A 21025-nucleotide genomic window follows, 5' to 3' on the forward strand; every position below is an offset into this window, starting at 1 on the left:
ACAGCTTACTTATTATATTGTGCATTTTATAAATATATTTTATTCACTGTTTTTTTTTATTTGTAAAAGTACAGTATATACAGGTTTTTGGTGTAACAATATTCGCATACAGCTCTATGAATATCTTCCTCCTCATGGCAGAGGAAAAGCGATAGAAGTTGTTTGTTTTGCTGCTGTTGACGCTGTGCTGGAGCAGAAGAGGCACGATGGAAGTGAGGCAGGTTCGTGGCCACTACATGCAGCTTAGAGGGAAAAGGACTGCGCACAGCTGCCGCTTCAGCCAAAATCCATTAGGGGGAGCGACTGCTCCCCCTGCGCCCCATCTAGCTTTGCGTCTAGTATATAGGCTCGCCATTGTTCCATTAGAGCTGGAGAGTAATCTTGGAAAATACGGATTTAGATGTCTTCGAACTATAAAGCATCCCTTTTGGCCTTGTAGCTGCAAAGCAGTGCGGTTTTATGGGCATAACTGTGAACCTTGACTATGACAGTACTGGGTTGAATCTGCCCCTCCCAAGCCTATGAGCCCTCTCCAGACAGAGCAGGCCACTGCCATCAAGTAAGGAGCAGCTCCTTAGCCAGCCAGTCCTCCAGGACTGCAATTAAGCGGGCATCAGATATTGTTTCGGGAGTCCAATGAAGCGCAAATTATCCCTGTGGGAGCGGTTGTCCAGATCTTCAAGCTTTACAGCCTGCATGCATAGCTGTTCCCACAATGACTCCATCTCTCCTGCCGTTGTTCTTTTAGAGTCCTCTATCATTGGGACTCATGCCTCCAACTTTCCCGTTCTCTGGGAGGTTTCTGCCAGAACAGCCTATAAATTACTCATTTGCCCTAAAAGCTGACCTAGATGAGGGTCGAGGACTTGGACCACTGGAGGAGTAAGAGCAGTGAGTGGTAAAGCCCGTGCTCCACTGCCCTCCGCCATTTTGTCTTCATAAGGCTTGGTTTTTGCACCAGCCTTTCAGTGTGGTTTCAGCTCTGGAGCGGGTTATATTATTTATCCAAAGACTGAGGGAAGACAGCCAAGAAGAAAAAAAATCCAAGAGTATCTCCAAATGAATGGTGAGTAGCAAACATGTAGGCTGGGGGGAGGGGGGGGGGGTGCTCAGGAGCACAACAAAACACATCTGCCTGCTCCTACTGCATCACATGACCTCCCTCATTCATTTATTGTAATTTATATTCCGCTATTATCCAAAGCGGATTACAAAACATATACAATATACGTCACACAAAACCCTATAAAAACAAAACAAAAATATAGGATCTCCTCTGGCTAATGAATGAAAACCTTAGAGGTGGAGGCCACAGGAGGAGTGGGCTAAGATGGGAACATTATGGTATTAGAGGTGGAGGCCACAGGAGGAGTGGGCTAAGATGGGGACATTATGGTATTAGTATGCTTTCTGATGAGGTCAGTGACCTCCTCTAGTTTGTTCCCAAAAAGACTGTCACCTTGGCAAAGAATATCTGCCATTTTTCTCCTGAACCGTTGCAAATGGCGAAACCTAAAGCGGAGACCCTGGATGCCACATCAAAAAGCATCAAAGGTTGCCACTGCTTTCAGCACTCCTTCTGCTTGGCTATTAGCTCACGGAGTTGTGCAGAGTGTCCGCATACTCTGCTGCACTGCTCACCAAGTTCCACAAGTGGATTCTCATGTAGAGCTGGTGTCATGACTCTCGGGGCTTGATAATAAGAAGCCCCAATATCATGGAGCATAACCCTGGCGCAGCAATCACCTGAAGTCTCTATTATTTTGTAAAGTCTCTTTTATTGAATAAATCACAGATAATTTACTCACAGATAGATGTTCAGGATACAGAGACTTCTGAATCTGGAGGCTGTGGGAGGTGGAGATCTGAAGAGAGGTAGTTGTATTGCAGGGGGAGGGGAAAGTAGTTGAACAGGTAGAAATAGTCCAAAGCTGGGTGACTGCAATGTGCAATATCTCATTTGGAAGAAGATATTTACAGGGTAAAAAATCCAGGTTCGTTACAGGGAGTGCGAGGGCTTAGACGTTACAGGGATTTTCAGCAGGACAGAGCTGTCTGGAGCGAGATGGTGGTGGGCTCCATGCCCTGGCTATAATGGAGGAAGAAGCCCCACATGGCTGAAAGGACAAGGAAGTGGTGGGGCTTCATACAGGGAGGAGCAGACAGAGACCAATGGGGGGCAGAGCCTGCTATCGGATAGCAAGGGGTAGTCCTAGAGATAGGAGGGAAGGGTCATACCTGGCTGACCTCTGATAGTAAGACTGAACAGGAAGACAAAAGAGCCAAGCTTGGCAGAGGGAGAGGGAGAGAGAGAAGGTCTGAGCAGCCTCACAACCAGTGATAGCAGTTCTTACACAGCCAAACAAGTGTGGTTGCATTGCCTGTGAACTACATTACCCACAGTGCATTGCTCATATATCTTTACAATGAGAGACTGCAGCAGCGAGAGTTCTTAGAAATGAGAATAACAGTAAAGACATTACTCACATTTTAGGATCACGTTATGAACTAGTGCAAGGCTGTCAGGGAACAGAACAGCTGGTAGGATTGTATGTGGGAGATAAGCATACAGCCTTGAAAAACCTATCTCCCAAATTATTCCAGAGTTCTATCATCTTGTCCCGGAGTACCAAGGTGTGTATTCTAGTAATTTTGGCTCTTTTAAGAGTGGATTCAACTTCCATGGAGTGTTGAGGAATCTGCTGCTTCTTTAATCCAGGAGCCTTTTAGACTGTATACATACAGTATACCTTCTTAGGCACAGGCTGCACAGAAAAAAGGGTCTCCCAATTCTTCAATCCATGCTGCTTGCAGGTTACTGTGCACGAGCACCATTACAACTTCCTTCCCTGGGCTTGTCCTCAACCTTCAAATTAGGATGGATCTTGCAAGATTCCTCAAATAGTAACAAAGGACAGCTTCTCTAGGGAAACGTTCTCCTTTCCCGATATGGGGAGGGGTCTGATGGTATACTAATGGGGCCTTCCTCCGAGAGTTCCATTGGATCCACAGACACTCAAGAGCAGTCTACATCAAACTCAGCAAAATACTCTTCTCAAGAAGGCTGAGTTTCTGCCTGCCTCAGACCACTGGACTGAAGTCAACTTCACAGTGAGAGCACCTTTTAATGCTTTCCATGGGAGCAGCCATAAAAGAAACAGGTTGCACACATACCCTCGGTAATAGAAGCAGCAGAACTTGCCCTACAGAGACTCCCCACAGGGAATAGTAGGAAATGTAGAAATTAAATAAACTTACCCCACTGGTTTACAGAGAAAATGCACAGCTCAGCTATTACTGACAGAAAAGAAAACAGAGGAAATTCAGAGGTGGAATGGTGGTGGAGAAAGAGACTGGGTACTACCAGGTATTATCCCAGGATTAACACCTATGTAGAAAAAAAAAAACTTCCCCCAACTCAGCTGGTACCAGTCACCAACCAGTTCAGGAGCCCATAAAGTTATGCAGTGCTGGAGCTGCAGATCCAGACAACTACCACCTGCTGGAGATAGAATACAAAATTGTTAAGAGAGTATAGAATTGTGCTGTGCCTTATTATTAACCTGGACAGCTCAGTCTCCACCTGCTAGTTGATGGATACAAAACCCACAAATTCTTGAACTGGTCTGGTGCTGATGCTGGAAATCCACCCAACTGAATTATGTAATTTTACAGGATAATTTCCTAAAATACTCAGAAGTAAACAGAATGATGGAAATAGGGAAAGAGAACAATATGAAATGGAATTTCTGACCAGTCTTGTAAGGTTTAGAATAAATTAAAGATCTACTTGTATGCAGATCTCCACTTACTATTTTATCCGAAGACAGTCGAAGAGTCTTCTTGTAAGAGGTAGCAGTTCCAGGGCTCGTGTGCTCCCCATCCGCACCATCAGTTTTCAGTGTTTGTTTCAGTTCCTGTGACTCTTCATCACTGGAAGAATCACCTTCGGGTGGTCTGCTGTTGCATCAAAAAGACAGGAAAGAGCAGAATTTAATTCTCACAGCATAGCTAAGTATGTCTGAAGTACTGAAAACTGTCCTACCACCATGAGCTTTTAAGAAGAACTTTTACAGAATAAGACTTTAATCAAAGGTTCTGCAGAAGGCAATCACAACTTAACTTTCCAATCTAAAATATTTTCCTTGTAACCCTATAAGGGCCCCCTAGAGTTAGGTGCTAGTTGTGTGTATATGTTTTTCAGAATACCAGCAAATACGAGTGAATATGCACACTTAAACTGCATATGTGTGAGCTGAGTGCTCAGCAGTATTCTATTAGATGCACACCAATGCCTTAGCACATAATTTCAAGGGGGAGGGGTATTCACTGGGGAGGAGCATGGCAGGGTAAACATTTGTACAACTAACTTACAGAATACAGTAATTTACACACTAAAGAGCTGCACTTAGGCTCTAACATTTACGCCAGCCATAGACATGGCATAAGAGGATGCACACATGTTTATGCTGATTTAGGTTAGTATTCTATAACAGAAATTAGGCACATAATTTCCATTATAAAATACGTGAACTATCCCACTTACTTTTGGCACCTAACAGATGCCAAATTATTTAATTGCTCCCTATATATATCTATATATATAAAACTCACCCTCAACATTCTGAAGACAGTGACGTCAGTGAAGCCAAGCCCTGACTTCCTTCAAAAAGGTTTGAAGGTTCGTGGTGGTGAAGCCACCAAAATCGCTCCAGGCCCCGCCCTCGAGGGTGGAGCAATGCCAGAACAACGAAGGGGTTGGCAGAGAGGGAGGCAGGGGGTGGGGTTGGGAAATCGCTCCAGGCCCTGCCCTTGCGTCAAACGTCATGACGTTGAGGGAGGAGCAATGCCAGAACAACAAAGGGGTTGGTAGGCAGGGAGGGAGGGAGGCGGGGGTGTTGCCGACAAAAACCTTGATGACAGAACAAAGGGGTTCACAGGGAGGGAGGCGGGGGGGGGGGGGGGGGGGTTGCGAAATCGCTCCAGGCCCCGCCCTCCGTGTCAAACGTCATGACGTTGAGGGCGGAGCAATGGCAGAACAACGAAGGGATTGGGCGGGGGGGGGGGGGGGTGTTGGCGACGAAAACCTTGCTAGCACCCGTTTCATTTGCTCAGAAACGGGCCTCTTTTACTAGTTTAGTATAAAATCCAATATAGAGAGAAGCATAAACTGTGCGTCAGCTGTTTGCTGCAATTGTGTTTTAAAAAAAGTTTTGGACGTGGTAGTCTTTGGGCTACCAGCTCAAACCAGAATATAATATTAACTAAAGTGGCATAAGCCTTTGATAGCGTTATTTTATATTCTCTCCCATCTAAGCTTGATCATGACTGCTACAGTCCAAAACCAAGGATGACAAACAATGGCTCTCTGGAAAGCAGCTTTGATGTTACTGTACAGCAGCATCAACACTCTCCTTCTCTCCCCCCATCCCAAAACTGCCTGGGGAGCAGAAGCCTAGCATGGTCCTTTACATGGTAGCAAATAGCACCTGCCATTAAGTTGTTCTGAATGGCTAATATTGAGCACTTTCTCCCTGAAATCTAGTGGTAATTTCTGTACAGTCAATGCAAAATCATAGGAAGAAGCAACAGGACATGCAGTTTCCACAATGCAATCAGTCTGGTAAAAAGATTTGACAGCAGCGACTGGAGGATGTGAACTGGATGTTACCACTCTGTATGCTGCACTATTATAATACCATTGAGGTCACTACTTTCCCAGTGAACGCTTGTAATTTCCAGTGATACTGTCATCTCAAGAACTGCTTGCTTATTTTCCCAAAAGGAGTTGCCGGCAGCAATGTTTTTGTGCCAACTAGTGACATCAGCATCTCTCTGTTATCGAGATGCCAGAACCTGAGGCGCTGTGCCGAAGGGGTATACCAAAAGGGCACACCCTGCCCCTTTGTAAGCAACTGAAGACTGGACTTTGCTTACCGTTTTAAGACTGGTATCTTTCTTAGGTGGTTTTAAAATGTGCTGGTTAATATTTCTTTGTATGTCCTTTTTTGGCATTTTTAACGGTCTTCCTGAAAATTGTCTGATTATTGTACATCTATCCCAGTTTGGGTTTCCACTACACACAAAACCAAATTGTGACCAGTGCCTTACCACCCTAGCAGTTATTTATTGGATTGTGCGTCTATGTGCCCCCGTGGAATAGATGTGGTCAATGGCAGGAGACCTCTTGATAATACTAGGAGTAAGAATCTCCTTTGAGAACTACTCTGCTTTTCACTACAGGCAGGAATTACTTCCATCTTAGATCTTTGGCTAAAGATAACTTCTATAAAAACTTATGATTACACTCCGGTACCTGCTGCCTATGTAAATGCTAGGTCTGTAAATAAAGTACTTTTGCTGCAGGACCTTATGAACTCTATTGATTTAGGTTTCCTGTTTGTTGTATAAACATGGTTAACTGAATTAGATAGCCCTCTGATCTCTCATCTATGTCTGCCTGGATACAGAATTTCACATTCACCTAGACAGGATAGAAAAAAAAAAGGGTGGCCTAGCTATATTTTATAAAAGATTCTTTAATCTGTTAAACACTCGGGTACTTTTCCTGAAGTGGAATTTATGCTTTGCAAGTTTGACAATTCTGTCACTAATTGTACTACTGGTTCAAGAGCAATAGGCTTTTTAATATATCAGCACCCTGGGTCTTGGGCTAAAACTGAATTAATTTTGTTTGATATAACAACTCAAGCTATTTGTCAGTTCTCTAGATTAATTGTATCAGGGGACTTAAACTTGCATTTAGAGAGTGATGTTGATTTTAATGTTACTAATTTTAAACATTTTTTTTACATCATAAGCAACATAAGAAACAGGCAGAAAAAAAACCCTAAAAAAAATTCACATTACTTCCTAATAGTCCATGTTAAGGGAGGACAATGGAACTAAAAAGAAAAATAACATTATGAGAAAATAAAGAATATACAGGGTTTTTTTAAACACTTGAATAACCTGTAAATAAATTAAACCAAAGTTCTCACTTTTTATCAACAAGGAAATACTCCAAGTGTATAGAAAACAAAAGAATTGCCCACGTGATCAGGAATTTGCAAAGAAATTTCAAAAAGATGGTACTTCTCACTGCAAAAACCCTTGGTTTTAGCAAGAGGAAGGCCTTACGTCGGGAAACATTAACATGGTTTTGACCACAAAACGGTATGCTCTTTTTCTGAAAATAAGAGTTCAAAATCAATACTTTCTTTTCCACAGAAGAAAGAGAAACTACCAGGGTTGCTCTTTAAGTTATAAGATCTTGAGAAGTTTCAAAAAATCTAGTAAGATCAAGGTTGTGTGGACAATTTATATTGCCCATTTCCCCTTCCTGATTAACTACCCTAGAGCCCTCAGGAATATAACAGGAATTTATGATCTGACTATCCTCCAGAGTTAGCTGTAGAAAATATTTGCTTATGACATTTATATCCCACATTAGCCCAAGTAGAACTCAGGTTCAATGTGGCTTACATAACAATTAGAAAAACATGAACATATTCAGAATATTAACAGAAAGTAAAATACATCATATAATGTTAGACCAGTAAAACTTGAAACAGGAACAGATGTAATTAAACACTTAGTGATTTAAGCTAGATAATTGAAATATGGAGGAAAAATGTAAAAGGCTAGGATTAACTGGGATAGACAGGAGTAGTGGGAGGTGGGATGAGGTAAAAATTAATGCCATGAGTTTATTTGAGAAGAGTGCTTATTTCGTTAAAGGCTAGACCGAAGAAATGAGTTTTCAGTAGACTTCAGAATAACAAATAGTCATCGGTGCAGTTGATGGTTTTAGGTAAGGAGTTCCAAATGTTAGTGCCTTGATATGAAAAGTCAGCAGTATGGACTGTTTTGTAGGTTACTTTCTTACAATTTGGGAAATATAGGATAAGATATTCTCTAGATGATTTAGAGGCATTACGTGAGGGTAATTCAAGGAGGTTGTTTATGTATATTGGGGCTGAACCATACAAACTTTTGTGAATGAAGGTACATAGCTTGAATGATAGTCTATCTTTTATTGTTAGCCAATGCAAAACATACAGAAGGGTGTTGCATTGGTGAAATGTGGTAGTCTGAATATGAGACATGCGGAAGTGTTTTGAGCAGTTTGTAGTCTTTTGAAGAGATCCCCTTGAAGTCCTGTGTAAAATGAAGATACATACCTGTAGCAGGTATTCTCCGAGGACAGCAGGAGACCAGAACTCTTTAGAAAAAACTAGAAGTTTGTAGAACGCTCTGTCACGCGGGCCCGAGCACACTGCGCATGCGCGACCGGCTTCCCGCCCGCGACGCGAGCGTGTCCTTACTAGTTAAGTAAACAGCAAAAGAGAAAACTGGAACAACTTCAAAGGGGAGGAGGGCGGGTTGTGAGAATATTTAGCCTGCTGTCCTCGGAGAATACCTGCTACAGGTATATATCTTAATTTTCTCCGAGAACAAGCAGGCTGAATATTCTCATGATGGGGTATCCTAGCATCCAGGCTCACTCAAAACAAAAAACTTCGGTCAATTGGGCCTCGCAACGGCGAGGACATAACATGGATTGACCTAAAAAGAAACACAACTAAGTGAGAGTGCAGCATGGAACAGAACATAAATGGGCCTAGGAGGGTGGAGTTGGATTCTAAACCCCAAACAGATTCTGCAGTACCGACTGCCCAAACCGACTGTTGCATCGGGTATCCTGCTGAAAGCAGTAGTGAGATGTGAATGTGAGGACTGATGACCATGTTGCAGCCTTGCAAATCTCTTCAATGGAGGCTGACTTCATGTGAGCCACCGAAGTAGCCATGGTTCTAACATTATGAGCGGTGATATGGCCCTCCAGAGTCAGCCCAGCTTGGGAATAAGTGAAGGAAATGCAATCTGCTAGCCAATTAGAGATGGTGCGTTTTCCGATGGCGACTCCCCTCCTGTTGGGATCAAAAGAAACAAACAACTGGGCAGACTGTCTATAGGGCTTTGTCCGCTCCACATAAAAGGCCAATGCTCTCTTACAGTCCAAGGTGTGCAACTTGTCCTCACCAGGGCGGGTATGTGGACGGGGAAAAAATGTTGGCAAGACAACTGACTGGTTCAGATGGAACTCTGACACCACCTTCGGCAAGAACTTAGGGTGAGTGTGGAGGACTACTCTGGAGCTCACTGACTCTATGAGCGGAAGTAACAGCCACCAAGAAAATGACCTTCCAGGTCAAGTACTTCAGATGCCAGGAATTAAGTGGCTCAAAAGGAGCTTTCATCAGCTGGGTGAGAACGACGTTGAGATCCCATGACACTGGTGGAGGTTTGACTGGGGGCTTTGACAAAAGCAAACCTCTCATGAAATGAATTACTAAAGGCTGTCCAGAGAATTACTAAAGGCTGACCTTCTACATGTTGATGATAAGCACTAATCGCACTAAGGTGAACTCTTACGGAGTTGGTCCTGAGATCAGACTCTGACAAGTGTAGAAGGTATTCAAGCAGGGTCTGTGTAGGACAAGAAAGAGGATCTAGGGCCTTGCTGTCACACCAGATGGCAAACCTCCTCTATTTGAAAGAATAACACCTTTTCGTGGAATCTTTCCTGGAAGCAACCAAGACTCAGGAGACACCCTCTGACAGACCTAAAGAGGCAACCTCTATAGCTCTCAATATCCAGGCAGTGAGAGCCAGAGACTGGAGGCTGGGATGTAGAAGCGACCCCTTGTTCTGGGTGATGAGGGTCGGAAAACACTCCAATCTCCACGGTTCTTCGGAGGACAATTCAAGAAGAGGGAACCAGATCTGACGGGGCCAAAAGGGCGCAATCAGAATCATGGTTCCATGGTCTTGCTTCAGCAAAGTTTTCCCTACCAGAGGTACGGGAGGATATGCATACAGATGGCCTGTTCCCCAATGAAGGAGAAAGGCATCTGACGCTAGTTTGTCGTGGGCTTGAAGTCTGGAGCAGAACTGAGAGGCAAAAAGATTCACTGAGGGGGTGCCCCACGCTCAGAAGATCTTGCGGAAAACGTCCATGTTTAGTGACCACTTGTGAGGTTGCATAATCCTGCTCAATCTGTCGGCCAGACTGTTTTTTATGCCTGCCAGATACTTGGCCTGAAGAAGCATACCGTGGTGGTGTGCCCAAAGCCACATTCTGACGGCTTCCTGACACAGAAAGCAAGTTCCGGTGCCCCCCTGCTTGTTGGTATAATACACTGCAACCTGATTGTCTGTCTGAATTGAAATATGATTGGACAACCGATCTCTGAAAGCCTTGAGAGCGTTCCAGATCGCTCGTAACTCCAGAAGAATGATCTGAAGATCCTTTTCCTGAAGGGATCAAGCTCCCTAAGCGTGAAGACCATCTACATGGGCTCCCCACACTAGGAGGGATGCATCCGTCGTCAGTTCTTTTTGTGGCTGAGGAATTTGGAATGGACGTCCCAAGGTCAGATTGGATCGAATGGTCCACCACTGAAGGGAACTGGAGAAGTCGGTGGACAGATGAATTACATCCTCTAGATCCCCTGTGGCTTGGCACCACTGGGAAGCTAGGGTCCATTGAGCTGATCTCATATGTAGGCGTGCCAAGGGAGTCACATGAACTGTGGAAGCCATGTGCCCTAAGAGTCTCAACATCTGCTGAGCTGCGATCTGTTGAGAGGCTTGCGCCAAGGACACAAGGGGCAGTAGGTTGTCTGCCCTTGCCGGGTAAGATAAGCTCGAGATGTCTGTGTGTCCAACAGAGCTCCAAAGAATTCCAATTTTTGAATTGGGACAAGGTGGGACTTCGGATAATTGATTACAAACACCAGTAGTTTGAGCAATTGAATAGTCGTGCGCATGGACTGTAGAGCTCTTGCCTCTGAGGTGCTCTTCACCAGCCAATTGTCGAGATAAGGGAACACATGCACTCCCAGTCTGCGTAGCGATGCTGTGACAACTGCCGCTTTGTGAAGACCCTGGGCACAGATAAGAGGCCAAAGGGCAGTACACAGTACTGAAAGTGCCGCGTTCCCAGTCGAAATTGAAGATACTTCCTGTGAGCTGGAAGTATCGAGATGTGAGTATAGGCATTCTTTAAGTCCAGAGAGTATAGCCAATCGTTTTCCTGAATCATGGGAAGAAGAGTGCCCAGGGAAACCATCCTGAACTTTTCTCGGAGAAGGAATTTGTTCAGGGCCCTTAGGTCTAGGATGGGACGCATCCCCCCCTGTTTTCTTTTGCACAAGGAAGTACCTGGAATAGAATCCCAGCCCTTCTTCCCCTGGGTTCGACCGCATTGGCTTTTAGAAGGACGGAGAGTTCCTCTACAACTACATGCTTGTGCTGGAAGCTGAAGGATTGAGCTCCTGGTGGGCAATTTGGAGGCTTGGAAACCAGATTGAGAGTGTATCCCAACCGGACTATTTGAAGAACCCACCTGTCGGAGGTTATAAGAGCGCAAAAAACAGAAGAAACCAGTCTTCGCACAAAATAGCAACAAACAAAACAGCGAAGAGGACCAACAAAAGAAAAAAGACAAAATAAGAAAAAAATAAAAAATAAAAAAATGATGATGAAAGAACTAAAAAAAAATCCAAGTATATATAAAAAAATGTAAGGCGTCCACACTTGGTTGTTGAAATTAAAAAATAAACTTTATTTATCAATGGATAGCAGGGAGAAAGGGACTCAACACAGCTGTGTTTCGGCCATATAGGCCTGCGTCAGGAGTCTATGCAAATAAAAACACAAATAATGTAAAATGAATAAATCATATAAATGTTAAAACATATAGTAATATCATCGAGGGACATTACAAATGGCTAAAATTTCTGTTACAAGAGGTGTTATCTAACAAAACTTTTTTTATCTCGTATCAAAAGCAGCAAAACGAGTACATAAATATAAAATATGAAGGTCTAAAATGCAAAAAAGCAAAATTTTAACTGGTCACGTATTTATATAACATATCAAAACACCAAAAGCATTCTATTAAAAGAACACAAGGGAATGTGTATATATAAATCTAATGGTTATTCAACCCACTAGGTGACAAACATCATACAATGCACTAATTGGGAACTAGCAAAGATAAAATAGAGCAGATATGCAAGAGCAGTGTCCTATATCAATCATAGTATTGACACATATCATTTTTAATATGAGCAGTATCAAATGTTGTATTTAAAAGATAAACAAAAAAGTGGTGTTATGTATATAATAAGAAAAAATCAAAAATATATGAAGAACCATAATTTACCTTCTCAGTGTATACTGATCTTATATACTATCCAAATGGGCAGAGAATGTGTATATCTACAAAAAAATCATAATGACGATAATAAAAAAAGACTAATCCAATGTATTGCAAAAATTCGTCATTATCATAAAGTAACCATTGTTATTAAACTGGATGATTTTTTATAGGAAATGTAACAAAAAACGCTAATTATAACAGAAGATGTTACAAAAGTAGCAAAACTAATGATGCATTGTCGCCAACCTTTTCTTTATATTCACATATCACACTAGATGTTGTTACATAAAGCAACTTCAAGCTGCATGGCGTATTCTATAGCAAAACGGAACTTAGAACTGAACCCGCTATTTTATTTTAAACAAACAGTATTTATCAGTATGACAACAAAAAGCTTGTACCTTAGCTTATTTTTTACAAAAATAACTTACCAATCTTCTAGACTGTCACTAAACTTCCTTACGCGCTGATGTTCACGGAGAACCTCTAAACTACATGGTATGGTGATATCGCAAATGTCGCTAAAGAAAAATCTATTTCTTAGAGAAATGTCTTTATATTTCTATCAGTCTTAGACATGCACTGATTGTATACAAAAATGTAATAAGGGTGGCAAGTGAAGTAAAGCATTTTCTCTAATCTTCCCTACATAATAATGTGTATCGTTGAAAATATTTTAAACATTGTTTTACGCGGCCACTCTAAGCTGTCGCGTATCTATATAACTGAATACGTACAGCTTCATATCAACTCGTTCAGATCAACTCAAGATAGAACGATTATGGCATTATCTAGTCACAAGTATCTAGTTAGAAGTATGATAATCTAACTCCAATTTTATACAAGGTTATACATAATAAAAATGGAATAGCGTACGGGTTTACTGTCCTTACCTCTTTCTAATGAGATAGCGTTGAACAGTATTTAAAACAAAAACCAGCGGGGATCAGAGATTAAACAGAGCTAGTGTTTCCAAACTATTTTAAAATATCCCGCCAAAAGACAACCGAAATACACGACGTCATTTCCGACTGGTTCAAAATTGGAAAGGATGGAGTCAATGATTAAATTAGCAAAATCATTGAATTGCCCATTAGCAAAGTCATAAGCACTATTGTTCCAAATTAACCATTGCATACAATAAGGAGCTTATACTGGATAGGTAGTAATTGTAAGACAAAAAGCAGGGCAGTTTGTAATACTCAAAAAAAAAAAAAAGGGGGGGAGCGCTGCGCTGTTTACTACGATGTAGGATGCAGGTTCGTCAAATAAATCAACAAGCTCCCTAATGTGATAATAAAATTGAATAAATTGTTAAAATGAGAAGGTAAATATATGGATGCACTGAACGTTATAAATGGAGGTGTGTAATATACAGAAAATATCTATATTTAATAATGAGTTCAAAACATTGTTTAAACAGAAAATTTTATTCATTTTACATTATGTGTTTTTATTTGCATAGACTCCTGACGCAGGCCTATATGGCCGAAACACAGCTGTGTCGAGTCCCTTTCTCCCTGCTATCCATTGATAAATAGAGTTTATTTTTTAATTTCAACAACCAAATGTGGACGCCTTACATTTTTTTATATATACTTGGATTTTTTTTTAGTTCTTTCATCATCATTTTTTATTTCTTATTTTGTCTTTTTTCTTTTGTTGGTCCTCTTCACTGTTTTGTTTGTTGGAGGTTATAAGAGGCCACCTTTGGTGAAAAAATATCAACCTCCCCCCCCCACCCCCGACAGGCAAGCCATCCGGCACGGACACTTTTATTGCAGCTATGCTGCACTGGAGCCAGTCAAAAGCCCTGGGGAGCCCTAGGGGCCTTAGGCACACGGCGACGAGAACATGCATGCTGGGGGGTGATCCTGAACCGGCTGCTGAGAAGCAGGAGTGTACCTATGCCTGCCTGTTATAGGAATAGGGAGCACTCCTCTTCTCTCCAAAAAACCCTCCTGGAAGAGCAGGCAGTAGCAGAAGACGTCCAGCGGGAGAGAGAATCCATGGCGCCATGATGCTTTTTAATCTGATCGACCATGTCCTCTACTTTTTCACCAAAAAGATTATCCCCCGGCAAGGAACATCCACCATTCGCTGTTGGGTCTTCTGATTCAGGTCAGAGACACGCAGCCATGAGAGTCTGCGCATCACTATACCTTGGGCAGCTACTTGGGATGCCACATCAAAAGTGTCGTAAGACCCCCTGGCCAGGAATTTGCGACACACCTTCTGCTGCCTGACCACCTGGTGAAAAGGTTCAGCAAGCTCCGGAGGAAGTGCTTCAACTAAAGTGGACAGTTGCCTCACCGAGTTCCATAAGTGAATGCTTGTATAGAGCTGGTATGTTTGGATCTTGGCGGCGAGCATTGCGGCCTGATACATTCTCCTCCCAAAAGAATTCAAGGTCCTAGACTCTCTGCCTGGGGGGCACCGAGGCATAGTCTCTAGTACTCTTGGCTCTTCTGAGAGCAGAGTCCACCTTCATGGAATTGTGAGGAAGTTGGGTCTTCACCATTACAGGCTCTCCATGGACTCTGTACTGGTACTCTGATTTCTTGGGGACCACTGGATTAGAGAGAGGGCAAGACCAATTCCGCATCAGCACTTCCCTGAGTGTACTGTGGAGGGGGGGGGGGGGGGGGGGCGTTGCAACCTCAGCAGGTGGAGAAGGATAATCCAGAACCTCGAGCATCTCAGCCCTGGGCTTATCCACAACCTCCATAGGGAATGGAATGTTCTTAGACATTTCCCGCACAAAGGATAAGAAAGAAAGACTCATGTGGAGATATCCTAGTTTCAATTGGTGGAGTGGAATCAGAGGGGAGGCCACATGACTCTTCCTCCGAAAAGTACCTGGGGTCCTCCTCCACCTCCCACAAGCGCTCTTCATCGGTGTCGGAGAAAAGCTCTCTAAGAGCAGCCTGAACCTGAGCCTGCCTCAACGTCGAGGATCGACGACCTTGTGGAGGGTGTTGAGAAGTCGACCCTTGCCTAGACTCCGGTGAAGCTTCCTCCACCGACGTTGAGAGGGAATCAAGCCGGGTGGCAGCCGACGCTGGCACCGCAAATGGTACCGAGATCGGAGACTTCCTCACAAGTGATGGCCCAGATTCCGCCTCTAGTTGGTGCGGAAGGCGCAAGCACCCCACGACACCAAAGCAGACAGCGAAGCAACCCTTCCAGAAGCTCTGGAAGAAGGGCCCTGAGGCACTCGTCGAGAGCTTCCATCGGAAAAGGCTGGGGGGCCGGTGCCAGAATCTGAGGGGGCTCAAGAGCCGGTACCAGGCTGTCAGATGACCGACACATCGGCACTTCTTGTATGGAGGGTGAGCGGTCCTCCCGGTGCCGATGCTTCTCGTGTGCAGACTCCCTCGGCTCCCCGGAGCTCTTGGTACCGTGCATGGAAGGAGATCGATGACTGTGCTTCTTCGCCTTCGCTCGACGCCTCGAGACTGGTTATCAATGGTAAAGTTCACAAGAGGTTCTAAGAATTTCTTAACAACCACAATTATACTGTTAGGCAAAATAATTCACTTTCAAAACCCTGGTTTCCAGGCTGTGGGGTCCCTCAGGGGCTCCCAATGTCTCTGGTATTGTCTAATATTCTATGTTATCACTGGGAAAAATTGAACTAGGTTTAGGGGAGATGTTCCTCTCTTATGCTGATGACATTTTGTTGTTGTAACCGGTTCCTCTTAACCATGTTGATTCTTGAGGATATTATTTTATTGGGAATAAGATTCAGAACTGGGCTTTGAATAATAAGTAAATCCTAATAAAACAAAGATTCTTTGGTTTAGAAATTCAGGAGTAACCTGAGTAACTGTACCTGTCTCACTTTATCTAAAGACGGAATCCTAGCTATTGAGTGTAAACTTAAGGTTTTGGGTGTCATTTTAGATTCTTCATTAACATACAACTTTCAAGTGAATCACCTGTGGCGAAAGACACTTTTTAGATTAACACAACGTAGGTTAATAAGATCCATTTTTGACCAAACAATGTTTGCTGTTATGGTCCAGATGCTTATTCTTCTGCGCTTGGATTATTGCAATGCCCTTTGGGGTTATCCTCAAGGAATTTGAGAAAGTTACAGCTCATCCAAAATACTGTGGTTAGACCAGTTTTTAAACTTTACCAAACTTCACTGGCTTCCAGTTAATGAATGCATCATCTTTAGGTGGCCTGTTTGTTTTATCAAACTTTATGGTACAGCTTTGGAACTGCTGATAAATATTGTTCTTGTCCCTTTAAACAGGTATTCATCTCGGTTATGTAATTTGGTCCTTCACCTCCCCCCCTTCCCTTAGAAAAATTCATTTCCTTAGTGTAGCAAAGACTATTTTCCATCAAGGGTGTGTTTCTTTGGAACGCTTTCCCTCTTCATTTAAGATTAGAGTGAAATTATTTGAAATTTCAAAAGCTAAAGTTTGGCTATTTGAAGAAATATAACTGTATGTTTTGTAAGTTTTTGTTACATTATGTATTTTGGGGAAATTTTTCTGGATCTTGAATTGATCACTGTGTTTTAAATTTTTAATGTCTGATTGTGTATCACATTGAACGTATTTTGGTGGAAACAGCAGTCTATAAGTATATTATTGATATTGATAAAACGGTGCAATGTGGGGACTGGTCAGCACAGGTGACCACCACTTGGGAGAACTACTAGTGTCAGTCTCTAGCATAGCAATCAAGCCAACAATGGAATCCTTTCCATTCCATTTCCAATTATCCTGTTCTTTTCACATATACACACTTATATCTCAAAAATCTGTCTGCTAATTTCAAGAGCTATGTGAACAAATCTTAGAATTTTAAAATGGCAACCAAACAAAATAGAACCAGTTAAAAGTACAAGGGAAGAGGGGAATGTTTGGTTAACATATATGGACAGCGCTGACATTCAGCATTGTCTGGGTAAAGATATCCTGAGAAGGCTGGCCATACAAATAGCTATCTTCAAATTAGTGATGTAAAAAAAGGTTGTTGCCTCCCTCCTGATTTCCCCTATTACAGTACGTGTCACACTCAGTGGTTTCTGATCTGTAAACAAAAATATGATATCAAAGGGAAAATGAATAAAAACAGTTTTTAAAATATTACATCATTTATTTCAGGAACACATTATCCAACCAACTGACGATGTGGAGGAACTGAAAGAAATCTTGGTGAACCTGGAAGATGTACTGAGCCAAATCTAAAATATTCTAGAGTAGTAAGTCATCTGGATTTCATGGCATGCATCAGAGGGTACTGAAAGAACTCAAACATGAAATTGCTCATATGCTGTTACTATCTGTAACCTTTCATTAAAAACATCTATAGTACTTGAAGATTGAAGGGTGGTCAATGTAATGCTGATTTTTAGAAAGGGTTCTGGGGTGTTTCGGGAAATTACAGACCAGTAAGTCTGCTGTCAGTGCCGGGTAAAATAGTGGAAACTATTATAAAGAATAAAATTACTGAACATATAGATAAACATTGTTCAATGGGGCAGAGTCAGCATGGATTCATAAGAACATAAGAGTAGCCATACTGGGTCAGACCAATGGATCCATCTAGCCCAGTATCCTGTTTCCAAACAGTAGCCAAGAAAGGTCACAAGTACCTGTCAGAAACCCAATCAGTAGAAAGCATTCCATGCTACCAATGCTGGGGCAAGCAGTTACTTCCCTATGTTTGTCTCAATAGCAAACTATGGACTTTTCCTCCAGGAATGTGTCCAAACCTTTTTTAAACCCAGATACACTAATCAATGTTACCACATCCTCCGATAAAGAGTTCCAGAACTTAACTATTCGTTGAGTGAAAAAATATTTCCTCCTATTTGTTTTAAAAGTATTTCCATGAAATTTGAGTGCCCTTTAGTCTTTGTACTTTTGTCTTGCCTCACCAATTTGCTTCATTTCTTTGAAGGTGTGAATAAACATGTTGATAAATATAAGCCTGTTAATGTACTGCATCTAGATTTTCAGAAAGCTTTTGACAAAAGTACCTCATGAGAGACTCCTGTGAAAATTAGAGTCATGGGATAGAAGGAAATGTTCTGTTGTGGACTAGGAATTGGTTATTGGACAGAAAACAGTGGGTAGGGTTAAATGGCTATTTCTCTCAATGGAGGGCTAATAGTGGAATGCTGCAGGGATCTGTACTGAGACTGGTACAGATAATTATAAATGATCTAGAAAATGGAATTGCAAGTGAGGTGATTAAACTTGCAGATGACACAAAATATTCAAGGTTGTTAAAATACATGCGGACTGTGAAAAATTGCAGGAAGACCTTAGGAAACTGGAAGACTGGGCATCCAATAGAAGATGAAATTCAATGTGGACAAATGCAAAGTGGTGCACATTGGGAAGATTAACCCAAATCATAGTTATCTGAGCTACAGTCCACTTTGGGGGTCAGCACTCAAGAAAAAGAAGATCTAGGTGTCATTGTAGACAATACTTTGAAATCATCTGCCCAGTGTGTGTGGCTGCAGCCAAAAAAGCAAACAGGATACTAGGAATTATTAAGAAAGGGATGATAAATAAGACCAAAAATACTATAATGCCTCTGTATTGTTCCATGGTGCGATCTCTCCTTGAATATTGTGTTCAGTTCTGGTCTCCATATCTGAAAAATGATATAGTGGAATTGAAAAGGTTCAAAGAAGAGCGACCAAAATAATGAAGGTGATGGAACGCCTCTCATATGAGGAAAAGCTAAAGAGGTTAAAGCTCTTCAGCTTGGAAAAGAGGCAGCTGAGGGGAGATATAATTGAGGTCTACAAAATCCAGAATGGTGTAGAAGTGAATCGATTTTTTACTCTTTCAAAAAGTACAAAGACAAGGGGACAGTCATTGAAGTTGCATGGAAATACTTTTAAAACAAATAGGAGGAAACATTTTTTCACTCAATGAACAGTTAAGCTCTGAAACTCACTGCCGGAGGATGTGGCAACAGCAGTTAAAGTATTTGCGTTAAAAAAAAAAAAAAAAAAAGAAAAGTCCATAGTCTGCTATTGAGACAGACATGAGGAAGCCACTGAATGGAATGTTGCTACTATTTGGGTTTCTGCAGGTACTTGTGACCTGGATTGGCCACTGTTGGAAACAGGATACTAGGCTAGATGGACCATTGGTCTTGACCCAGTATGGCTATTCTTATGTTCTTATGCTAATTAAGATTCAGCTGATTGAACACAGCCAGCCCTTTTGAATCTATGCCTCCCTCACTATACATTGTACCTTACCATGAGAGTTATGTAATCTCCACAAAGTTTCTAAAAGAACACTATGCCGCAAAGGAAATTCCAGAAACTCTGTTGAAATATATCAGTCTAGAAAGAGTTACAAAGCCATGTCTTAAGTTCTGGGAGTGGATAACCTGTCAAAATTACTCAAAGATTGCAGGGACAACTCATCCGAGAAATCATAAGACATCCCAGATCATCCTCCAAAAAATGCAGGCCTCTCTAGCCTCAGTTAAGGTTAGTATTAATGATGCCACAATAAGAAAGGGACTGGACAAAAATTGGATTTTATGGGAGAGTAGCAAGAGGGAAAGCACTTCTATCCAAAAAGTAGCATCAAATGTTCGTCTCACATTTGCAAAAGCATACCTGGATGATCTGCACGCCTTTTTGTTCTATGGACAGAGGATCAAAAATTGAATTCTTTGGACTACATAGGTCTCATTGTGTCTGGTGTAAAGCAAAGACAGCATTCCACAATAAAATCATACAAACATGATCGTGGTAGTGTGACGGTGTAGGGGTGGCTTTGCTGCATCAGGACCTGGAAAACTTGCCATCATTGAAAGAACCACAAATTCTACATTGTACCAGAAAATTCAGGAAAATATCTGGTCATCTGACTGTGAACTGAAGCACAACTGAGTCATGCAGCAAGACAATGATCCAAAACTCAAAAGCAAGGTATTATCTGAATGGCTGAGGAGAAACAAAATTAAAATTTTGGGCTGGCCGAGTCCTGATCTGAACCCAACAGATGTGCTGTGGCAGGACCTGAAACAAGCAGTTCATGCATGAAAACCTATAAAATGTGTCTGGATTAAAGCAGTTCCATAAAGATGAGTGGATTAAGATATATCAAATTACAGGAAGTGTTTGTTGTAATTACTGCTGCTTAAGGAGGTGCAACCAGTTAGTAAGTTTGAGGGGCACTTTTTCACATGAGTTTTGGATAACTTGGTTCCTCAAATAAATGATCTAATAATTTAAAAACTGTGTTTACTCAGATTCTCTAATATTACATTTTATTTAAAGATCAGAAACTATTCAGTGTGACATGTTTGCAGTAATAGGGGACATCAGGAGGAGGAGCAGAAATAGCAAATCAAATCAGAAAGCCATAAAAAAAAGAACCAGAGTAGCTTACTCGCAATACTCCTGGCTAGTCAATTGTAGCTAATCTACAACACTCATTTCCCTCTTCATCATTTCAAAAGCTGCCCATAAAGGAAGAACCCACTCCTTCAGAGGTAAACTGCATTTGATCGCAGAAGTGTCTCTTTGGGCTCCTGATACCAGGGTTGACAATGGTGGGGTAGAAACTCACAGGATTTGAAGCCAAGCCAGTGTGGCTTCCCTGACCTCTATTAGGTAGAAACGGGTGAGAGAGAGAAAGTACTTAACAGGGTACAAGCGCTTTCATGCTGCTCTGCTCTTCCTGCCACAAACGGCTTACCTCCCCCCCGTGGTGTAATGCCTTTTCAAGTCCATGCAACTGGAGCTAAATGTGAGTATAACCTGATGGGAGATTTTTAAGTTTTTTT

General features: G+C 42.0%; 1 protein-coding gene across 1 annotated transcript in view; it reads right to left on the reverse strand.

Moving 5' to 3' along the window:
* The window catches only part of LPIN2 (lipin 2), a 324810-nt gene that overhangs the window by 68550 nt on the left and 235235 nt on the right, over positions 1-21025 (reverse strand). The window contains 1 exon segment of the mRNA XM_030213059.1: positions 3813-3960. Within this exon segment, the coding sequence (XP_030068919.1) occupies positions 3813-3960 (148 nt within the window).

Source organism: Microcaecilia unicolor, chromosome 1, assembly GCF_901765095.1.
Source record: "Microcaecilia unicolor chromosome 1, aMicUni1.1, whole genome shotgun sequence".
NCBI classification, from domain to species: domain Eukaryota; kingdom Metazoa; phylum Chordata; class Amphibia; order Gymnophiona; family Siphonopidae; genus Microcaecilia; species Microcaecilia unicolor.